Genomic DNA, 10821 nt, shown 5'->3' with positions numbered 1-10821 from the left:
AGCAACCAGATAAAAATAGCCCACCAGCTTGGAACCCCATCTACCTACCTTCAATATTGACATAGAACACACAGCTCCTCTATCTGCAGGAAGCACTGTGGCAACTCTTCAAGACCACTTTAACAGAACTTGAAGGACAAGGGCAGATGGCGCATAGGAGTACCAGCACCTGCAAGCTCTCCTTCAGGGCTCACACTATGCTGAAATGGAACTATACAGTCACTCCTTCGCTGCCACTGGGTCAAAATCCTGGAACTCCTGCCCCTAATAGCACATGCCAAGGACTGCAGCGGTTCAGGGCAGCAGTTCAACATCACATTCTCCAGGGCAGTAAACAAAAATGACATTCACCCCCATAAAACAAATCCTAAAAATGTCCCTACTGCAGCACAGTAAAACATAATTCAAGATATCTCCTGTCCACTTATACAGTCCACAATTATGGATGAAAGACAGCAATTTCCAAAAGGCATTTGTCAATGAACATATATAACTGACATGACTCCATACAACATGATAGATACCAAATTTTCCTGACAACATTGCATGTAGTACCTGTATCTCATTTAAAGTACATTCACAGCAATCAAGCATACCAAAAGTTTGAAAAAGAAACAGGTGGCATAAAAACACAAAGAAACAGATATATCAGTGATTACAACAGCAGAAAACACTCTACATTAATTCAGGACCTCATCCCCAATAATAGCAATATGTTCTTTGGAACCCCAGGTTAAGTTATAGATAGAACATAGTTCTTAAATTATAGTCTGTACCTTACAAAACTCACCCTAGAACTTAAAGTTTTCTAATGAGGTTCAGTTTACATAGAAAGCAAGTACTGGAAACTTTTTAAAAATGTACTTACATCTAAAAACCCTGTATAGGCTCGCACAGGGAGGTGGAATTTTGATGCATTTGTGACAAGCAAAATGTTGCTGTCTATATGAATGGAAGAAGTGGTAGCCACAAAATGGAGAGAAAATATGTAGAGTGCTTTGTGGGGAGGAACAGAAACTGGCTCACTGAAGTTTTTAATCTAAGAAAGAAAAATTACAGTTAAATAAATATTCTTGAATTCAACAGTCCATTGTTCAGAAAGCAGAATAACCACTTTACGACAGACAGTATGGCGATTATACTTGCCTTAAACATTGTCTTTGCATCTTCTGGCAAAGAAACATTGTGTATAATGATTGGAAAACTGAATGTATTTGTTAGATATATTGGCCTCTCCACTGGATCTGTAGGGCTGTCCCTGATATGAAAAAGTGTTGCTGCATGATCATAACCCAAGTACCTGCAAAATCACAAAAGATGCATTATTTTTATTTCTCCCTACAGTATTGACAATTTCTTGTGATACTGCCTTCAAATGTTGCAAATTAGCAGTCACAGTCAGAATTAACCACGTCTTAAAGTATTATCCTGTATCTTAGTCACAGATTAGGCCAAAAGGAAGAGATCAGCATTCAACATTATTTCATCTGTTTCAGTCTTATGCGGAACACTTTTTTTGTGTGTGGGGGGGCGCGGAGAAGCCGGGGTGGATCAAGAAGAGGAGGACGAAGGATTAGGATCTCCTGAGTATGCTTCAGCAAAATAATAGTTACTAACAATACAAGTGATCATGAGGACATCAGACACCAACGAACTAGACAGGCTTTAAACAGAATGCTCTTGGGTAAGGAAAACTGTTGTTTAAAGACTTTAATGGATCAGTATGGTACAAACACCCAAAAAGCATTTCATATTTGATTCAGCTGCAGCATGCTCAAAAGCAATTTGCAAACAATTAGTTTCAATTCTCAAAAGATAAAACGACAAGCTTATTTTCTTTTTGGTGGTGGGCTGGTTAGGGAATAAACACTCACACTGGCACTAAGACAATGTCCAGGAACTCCTCCCCACTTATCAGGGAGAAAAGTGTTCATTTTGGCAAATACAATACCTCAAAAAAAACCCACCAGTATCCACCTCAGCACTACATTGAAGTGTTAACATCGACTTTGTGCCCAAATCTTGCAGGGGACAAAGATATGACAAAGATAAATGTGCTGAGTTATTTATTGTACCGGTCTTCAGAAAACAACAAAAATATAAAATACTTGCAATTCTGATTGCAATCCTGGATTCATAGATTGAGACTTTGCAAGAAAAACTAAAAAAAAAGTCAAGACTTTCTCATTCACTCCAATTCTCAGGTAAGAGAATCACACTATACGCAAGTAGTATAGGTAAGGGCTTTTTCTAATTGGAGAAATTGGATGTTACAAAAAAAAACAGAAGCAGAAGCCCTTACCAAGTGCTGAGACCAATTACAGAATTTGTACCACAAGTCGCAACACAGGTTGTTGCAATTTAATGAAAGGCTTTCCTGGTCTTTCAGACGGTCACAGTCTGAACCAGCATATACAACAAGCAGCACTTCCAGCAAAGGATTGAGTTAATAAATCTTACTATAAATCTACAAGGATTTACTTTTTTTGATAAAGGATCATTGTAAGCATGCAGAAGTCAGAACTGATTCTATTACTACACGAAAAGTAGAATAAATAATTGGTTTAAGAATATATATCAACACCTCAAATGTTACAAAGTTCATACACAGTAAGAGTTGTCCATTGCCAACATGCAGTTTTACAAAGTAGATTCTCAGCCACAGAACTGGTAAAAAAAAAGGACTGGTAAACAGGGTAACGAGCAGGAAAAAGGAATTTGTATTTTTAATCAATTATCACACACTTCATCTAAAGGATGGGTCAGTTGTTTTGTGTGAAAAAAGCACTAATTAGTTCTAAATTAAGTCCAAACAGTAGTATTTGTATAATGTTTTTAATATAGTTAAATGTCCACAGCACTTCACCGGAAGTTTAAAAGGCAGAAATTGACACGGAGATAAAGGAGGAGATATTTGAATGGGTGACTTGAAAGCTTGGTTGGAGTTGGGTATTAGGATACATCTGAAGAGGAGGAAGAGATTTAGAGGATTTTGGAAGGAAATCCTTGAGCTTCTGGTCTAAATACAGGGTTACCAATTACAGGATGAAAGTGTGTGGAATATATAGAAAACCAAAGGGAGGGAGGAGCAGAACTTTTGTGAAAGATTGTAGAACCGCGCTGGTAAGGATACAGAATCACGTGAGACCACAGAGGAACCCGAGCAAAGTGACACTGAACCTACAGCCTTGTAGTTGGGTGAACAAGATTTAACAAGTGTGTTAGGGTACAGGTAAATAAAATTTGTATGAGCTCAAGTTTACATAGGGTGGAAACAAAAAGCTGGTCAGCACACTATTTTAATCGTAGAATTTGGAGGCAAAGGCATAGATGAAGATTTCAGCAGCTGAGCAAAGACAAACAGCAATATTATATAGAGGTAACAAATAAGTAAACAAACAAATTGCCTACTTGAGAGAAGCAGCCATCAATTTTGATTGCTGGAGAAACTTAGGCAGTCTGGCAGCATATATGGAGAGAGAAACAAAATTAATGTTTCAAGTCCGACACAAAGACTCCTCTGAGGAGTTAATATTTCGGACTTGAAATGCCGATTGCTTCACTCTTCAAAAAGGTGCTGGCAGAGCCAGAGTTTTTCCAGCACTTTTAGTTTCAGTTACCAGAATCCACAGTATTTTGCTTTTGAACAATTTGATTTGTTACTTTAAATAAGATTAACATTTGCTTACAAAAAGAAGATTCTTCCGAATTAAAATTCGCCATACTTACCCTTCTAACACTTCTGCTTGGTATGGAATTTCAAGTTTTGAATAATTTTTCTCCTTTGCCTTCACCACTATTTTCCCAGAAAACTGCAATGCACTTTTTGCTTTTGAAGCTGAAATTGAAAAGGATACTAATGGCTACTATGGTCATCAAATCAGAGATATAACATGTAGGATTTTTGATTTGCAGCACACTTTTTGCACCTCTTAAATAATAGCAGGTGCAGTCCTTTGTAGATTGCAAAGTAGATGTGCAACAACTTATACACAGACTTGATAAGTAAGAAAGAACATAACATTCGATAGGTGAGAATGAATTTCACCACACTACATTTCTTTCAAATATACGCAACTTTTCATTTATCTGTTCAAGTTACGTATTTCTTACTTGTATTGTCTTTTGGATAAAGACATGAGAAGTTGCAATTACTTTCCTTGGAGCATAAGCTGGAAAAATATATGAAAGTGTGATCTATGACGTTATGAACATTTCTACCTATCAACTCTACTTCCATTAATTTGAGGGGTTAGTAAGCAGAAAGTATCGATGAGAATTTAGAAAAAAGGAGAAACCTATCTGGAAAGCACCAATGAAAAAAACGATGAGAACAGTTTCAATAAGAACTTTCAAAAGAGAATGGAGTACAAGCTTGAAAAAGGAAGAACTCAAATGGCTAAAAAGGAACAAGGGAGCAGGCCTAAATGTGGTGGTTTATCAAAGAACATGGACAAAATAATCTGAGCTGAGGTTCTTGCGTGTCGGTTTATGACCCCCTTCGTACATGTAGTTTATTGTATCAATTTTATCTGCTCCCTTATTAATCTGGAAACTGCAAAGTTTCCTTCTTGCCACAGGAGATAAAAGTCCTTAATTTCTTTAGTTTAGGATATCCCAATCTTATGCTTCAATGCAGCTTACAGCCAAAGAGACAAAATTGCATATACAAAGCCCCAAAATAATGTAATCAAGTTTCACATTTTGACAACTTTGTATTAAAGGAGTATGGATTTTAGAGCAAATGTTGCTATAAATAATTGATATCAAAGAATATGCACATTAATTGTCAATAATCCGAGGCTTGTACAGCCAAAGAGCATTTGGAAAGGTAAACACATCGCAAAACTGCTGTAAATCCAAGATGGCGACAGAGTACCAGGGCTGCATGCAGGCTCATCCACTCCAACGTGCTTTTTTTCCTCTTAAAAAAAGAAGCATTTTCTTTTCTTTGGAGACTTTTGCAGCAGGTTATTTGGGAAAATTGGCACGACAACCACAATGGGCCATGCATGGAAAGACAGCTCCCCCTGGCATTGGGTGGACGACGCAGATCCTCACGGCAAATACAGGCAGCGGCAACAGGGACACCGTCCTGGCATTTGGAGCTGGCAACGAAGCTCCCAAGTGACCGGAGACAACAGCAGCAGACCTTTCTGGATGGCTGTGCTGGCAAGAGCACTGGCCCGATTGGCCAGTGGAGCCAGGGACTCCTGGTTACAGTAGGCCCACAGCAAGACTTCTAGAGTGGGAGAGGCGGCAGCTGCAGCATGGTTTGCCCGGGACTCCTTGAATCAGAGGTGACAGTAGAGCTGGGAACTCCTGGTTGCGGGACAAGTGTAGGTTCAGTAGAGGACCTGGCATCAGTGTCGACATGGTGGACCCAGCAAAGAGGTGGCGCCTAAAAGAGTGGCGACTCCGACGTTGGTGAGTCTGGCACAGGCAGTGGAGGAGTGGAGTCCCAGGTGTCTTTGGTGAGCCAGCTCAGAGATTAAGATTCTCTTTCAGGTATTACTTTATCCTTTTTATTCTGAATCTATTCTCTTTCAGTTTTTTTTTAAAATCAGTTTTACTCAAACTATTCAAAATGGCACCAGATAGTGGCAACTGTTGAAGCTTTTCACTGTATTTTACTGTATTATTCACTAAAATGCAACAATAAATTATTCATTGATTAAAAGTAAAGGCATAGACACAAGTCTAGTTCAATACCATTCAAATGGCAAACAAAATTAGGGCATGTCTGAAGTCACAAAATGCAACTGCTTCGTGGGAGTATTACAATTCTTTTGTATACAAGATAAATCCAGTTATGGCAAAACAGGTGCAAACATCACTACAAAATAACTCTTCCTTTTTTGAAGGGAAGGCATTTCAGTAATTTGGAGATGCCACACGTACACCATTTCTCTTGGGATGCGTGTCAAGACCTTCTACACACTACATGAAGTGGAGAACATTTCATATTTTGGGAGATGCTAATTACAACATTTGGCTTCAAACTTGATTTGAGCAAAAACAGTGAAGGGCCTGAACGAAAATAACGAAGCTCATTGAGCAAGATAATTGCAAATTTAAAAGCAAATGATTCCAGCAGAGAATTAATGACAAGACCAAAGTACCACATATAAAATCCGATCTATCCTCGGTCCAAAATGGATAACCTCATACATGCTTGTATTGAATTCTACATGTCAATCTCTCCTATTCAATTAGTCCATCAATATGAACAGGCCACTCAGCCATTTGGTAAGATTATGTTTCATCTGACTGTGGCCTCAACACCACACCCCCGCTTACTCCTAATACCTTTTGACTCTCGAGATAGTGAAGAATCCAAAAACTTGTCTTACAAATATTCAACAAGCCTGCCTCCACTTTGCTGCGGGGGCCAGAGAGTTCTACCGATGCACCATCCTCAAACTCCCCATTTCCATTGAAATGGAAGGCCCCTTGGTTCTAGTCTTAAGAAATATCCTTTCAGGATTTACCCTTGAAAGTTCTATGCCTCCATTTTATGTCAGGGGATTCAGAAAGGTTGGCTCAAAGCTGGTAGATATAAAAATCACAAAAAGTAAATTACTACGTAATATTGTTGCTCTTCAACAACACATGAAGATGGTCATTCATTTCAAGGAGAATTTGTAAACAACCTTGGAAAATTGGACAACTTCTTTGGTTATTGCACCAAATGATTAAACCAAAAAATAGCATAGGTATAGACAGAAATAAAAGGGAACTGGAGTAGATTAGGAGAGAAACATCTGTGAGTCCAACATAATACACACAAGAATGGTCTCCAAGAAGTCATTGAGTGTATTTAATAGATAGATAAGGGTCTTAATTAATAAAGGGGATCAAAGTTTACAAGGAGAAAGTACTGAGTAATGTATCAGCCACAACTGAATGGCAGAGGAGACTAGATGGGCCAAATCGATTCTGCACCTATATCTTATGGTCATGAGTCCGCTAAATGACAGAGACAGGGAATGCTGGAAAAAATCAGGCCACTGTTCTTACTAACAGCTATACAGTAGTAAAAACACACCCATACAGAGCCTGTGCAAAGAATAGGGAGACCATGAAGTAATTAAACATAAAGGCATTTATTTATACACAGTATATTCAGATATATCTTAGTCCATCTATTGTAGTTTGCTTTCTAACCTATTGCACGTAAGCATTTGAATGGTACGGAAGTACACAGAGTATATTGGACTTCCAGGGAAAGGTACTGCATCTGGAAATGACAAAATAGATTTCAATGAGCTTATCCAGTTCAAAATTAATTATCACTTACTTTAAGCGAAACACTCACCATCAAATATAATACTTGCAACTTTGGTATATTTAGTTTCTGATGCCTTCAGTGTAATTGGCTTAAAGTCTACTGTAACAGCTTCATTTGGTGGAGTTGGTTTAATACTCTAGAAAGAGAACACACGTACATTAGTTATCAAGCAAACATATGAAAAGGTAACAATTTGATAGTCTGAAGTCATGGAAAGTAAGAGCTTACTGTTATTGGTACATCTTTTGCTCCTGAATTTAATAAATGAAGGTTTAAAACTTTTGGAAGATCTGTAGAGAAATAACAAGTTTAAGTATTTTGCTATTCCTCACATCAGCTGATTGACGAGAATTAAAACTGCAGTTAAAATCTATTTTTCCTCTCATTACAGGCCACACTGGATTAGAAGTTTACTAGACAGCAAGGGTTTGTAAACTATTCATACCCCTGCAATTAGTTACACTGCTCCAAGAACTAAAACTGGTATGCTAGAAATCAGATCATTTTTACATGCTTTTCATTCAGATGGAGGAACTTACTAAAGATAAAGATAGAGTTAATTAAAATTACAGACGTATAGCTAGGAGAGAGTACCACATTGTTTGAAAAAAAAAAGGGTACAATATTGTAACCAAACATCTCAGATATGATTAAGCCAGTTGACAGTTATGCGAAAGAATAAACACCAAAACAGTTACGGTGAAAGTTGACGAGGTCTAAACTCAATTTCATAAAGGTCTATTCTTGGCAATGTTGAGTGTTGGGATTAACACATGACCTGAATTTAAAAAAGTGGAGCAACTCAATGCTGCCAGACTGGCTGAGTTTCTCAAGAACTTGATATTTATTTCAGGTTACTAGCATCTACAGCATTTTGCTTTTACTTAAACTTGTTGGGCTATTCCTCAAAAGTAAAGTACAGAGGTGTGATAGACAGAACGAAGAAAAAAAGCAGAGGAAACTGAATGAAAAAGAAGTGGCCAATACAAAGATAGATGGAGCTAGAGCATTTGAAGCAAGAATATGAAGTAGATGAACTATGATCGATGTTTTTACTACTTAAATTAAAACAAATTAAAAGCTCACCTTGAGTCCGTAATGTGCCAAAATCTAGCATTTCTGTCGAGGAATAAATTCCGGGTGCTGTAATAAAAGAGTAATTTTTTTTATTTTAAAAATCAGTAGGATCAGGCAAGAGAAAATGAGAGGAAAAATATTAATTTCTAACTAACCTGTTGTAACTTCCACCTCAACAGGTAAAATGAGAAATTCTGTATTATCTGATGCATTTGTTTTTATTCTGATGAACGCTGTGTGATTATCTGCTTCTCTTGAAGAAAAGCTGGCTCGCATCACAGCTTTTGTTTCATAGGGCGGAATCTCCTGTTTACAGAAAACAAAATCTTATGCACATTAATTCAATTGTTATGACACAAGGTTAGTAAGCCACAGCAGCCTCTCTATCACTATCACTGGATTTGCAACACCGTGAAATTAAAACATTCAAATGACCTTTGAAATTGATCAATTGTTCCAAACCAGGTCTTTGCAAACAGGAGATTTTGGACACTAAGTTTACACTTAAACAAGTTAACAATTTATTACTAATAATGTAACTCTAGCATAACACAAATGAACAAAAATCTAATATCTGCACTCTAAGCTCAGTCTTCTTTGCCTATAAACCTCCACTCACATCATGACGGCCGCTTAAGGTACAAAAGAAAATCAATTTGCCAGTTTGATAACCGAAATCGATGAATCCTAGGTCTGTATGAAATCCTTTGACAGTTGATTGAATTACAGACACATAGGGTTGTATATTTGCTTGAATTCTGATGTCAGACCTGTGGAAGGTTTTACATATTTCTCACCACTGGTGATTCTTTTCTCAGAATTTTCAAAAAGCTGATAACTGGAGAATAACCAGAGTTCAAAACCAAAACAAAGCTTCCCAGTCTAGCAGCTTCTAAAGTAAAACTGCCTTCTGTCCAAAACCTAGTCAAAGCCAGTTCACTTTGGTTTTCTCCCCCAGTTCAACATTCTGTGGTTGACTGGCCAGCACTGGTCCTCTCTCAATTGAGCAATTCAACATCTAAACAGGTGCCAGTCCCTGAGTAAAACAGCATCTTGGAGCTGAACTGTCCACAGTACTCTTAGAGCAGCAATTAGCTTTATTCTCTTTTTTTAGAAAAAGAACCTGCTGTTCAAAATTCAATTCTCAACTGCAACTGTCAGTTCCAAAGTAAACAAAAATTAGGTAGTCTCGACACAATGAAAAAAAATCCCAGCAGCAAAGCAATTATCCTAAAACAGCCACCACCTCACCAGGCTGAGCAAACTTGTGATCCTTCTAATGTATTAATGACTTAGATAGTGATGGAAAGTATGGCTCTCAAATTTACTGGGAACACAAAAATAGGCAGGTAAAAGGAGGAGGATATGAAAAGGCTACAAACATTTATGTTAAGTGAATGGGAAAGATGTGGGAAAATATGAACTTGTCTATTTTGGCAGCAAAAATAGAAAGGAGACATTACTTAAATGGTGAAAGATTGCAGAGCTGTGATAGCAAGGGTACAAAGGAGATTTACAACTTTGACTCATGAAAGAATTGCACATTAACCTTTTGCAGGTATAGCAAGTAATTAGGAGAGATAACAATGTTACATTTACTACAAGGGAAACAATACAAAAGTAGAGAAGTTATGCTCAAGTTACGTAGGGCACTGTTAACACTTTTGGGTAAGTGTACTGCATTGTGCAGCTTATTTAAAGGAAGGAAGTAAAGACGAAAGATAGGAGGGGGCAGTGGAGAGAAAGAGGGAAAGACAAACAGAATGAGCGTGTTGGGGGCAGGGAGGCACACGAATGGCAAGCTTGGATAGGCTTCCTTTCCTATATTGAGTTAGCAGCAAATTTAGCATCTGTAGTAAAGAATTTAGCATTTCTGTATTCAAATCAGAGTACAGTATATCCATTGGTTCCCCTTCACTTCCAGCACAGGTTACCTTGTCAAAGGACTCCACTAGATTAGTTAAACATGACATCCTTTTCACAAACCATGTTGGTTCTGCTCAATTATCTTAAACATTTGGAGTGCCCTGCTATAAAAGTCTTTAACAATAAGATCTAAAAGTTTTTCCCTTTGACAGATGTTACCTACTGGCCTGTAGTCTCCTGCTTTGTCTCCCTCATTCTTTGAGAAAAAGGAGTTAGACATTATTCTCCAATCTAATGGAACCTTCTTTGGATCTAGGAAATTACCAAAATTAAAACCAAATATCATAGGCTACTTCTTTTAAGATCCTAGTATGAAGTCTTTTAGGACATTGGAATAGGTCAGCACACCGTTCCCACAATTAGTACCACTTCTCTAATGACTAATTTTCTTGAATTGTCCTTCCGATTCAAATCCTGATTTAAACCATTTGTAGAATGTTACTTGCATCCTCTGCGGTGAAGCCAGATGGAAAAAAGTTTCAGAGATAGTAGGAACTGCAGATGCTGGAGAATTTGAGATAACAAAG

General features: G+C 37.7%; 1 protein-coding gene across 1 annotated transcript in view; it reads right to left on the bottom strand.

Moving 5' to 3' along the window:
- LOC109937704 (transmembrane protein 131-like) overlaps positions 1-10821 on the bottom strand; it is a 25078-nt gene that overhangs the window by 730 nt on the left and 13527 nt on the right. The window contains exons 5-11 of the mRNA XM_048597896.1: positions 8524-8674; positions 8378-8434; positions 7520-7581; positions 7319-7427; positions 3730-3838; positions 1147-1300; positions 869-1039 (exon numbers count right to left, since the gene is read on the bottom strand). Of these exons, the coding sequence (XP_048453853.1) occupies positions 869-1039; positions 1147-1300; positions 3730-3838; positions 7319-7427; positions 7520-7581; positions 8378-8434; positions 8524-8674 (813 nt within the window). The remainder of the gene's footprint in view (positions 1-868; positions 1040-1146; positions 1301-3729; positions 3839-7318; positions 7428-7519; positions 7582-8377; positions 8435-8523; positions 8675-10821) is intronic.

Source organism: Rhincodon typus, chromosome 6, assembly GCF_021869965.1.
Source record: "Rhincodon typus isolate 14 chromosome 6, sRhiTyp1.1, whole genome shotgun sequence".
Lineage (NCBI taxonomy): Eukaryota > Metazoa > Chordata > Chondrichthyes > Orectolobiformes > Rhincodontidae > Rhincodon > Rhincodon typus.
The sequence above is the reverse complement of the archived record's forward strand: the minus strand, read 5'-3'. Positions and strand labels throughout refer to the sequence as shown.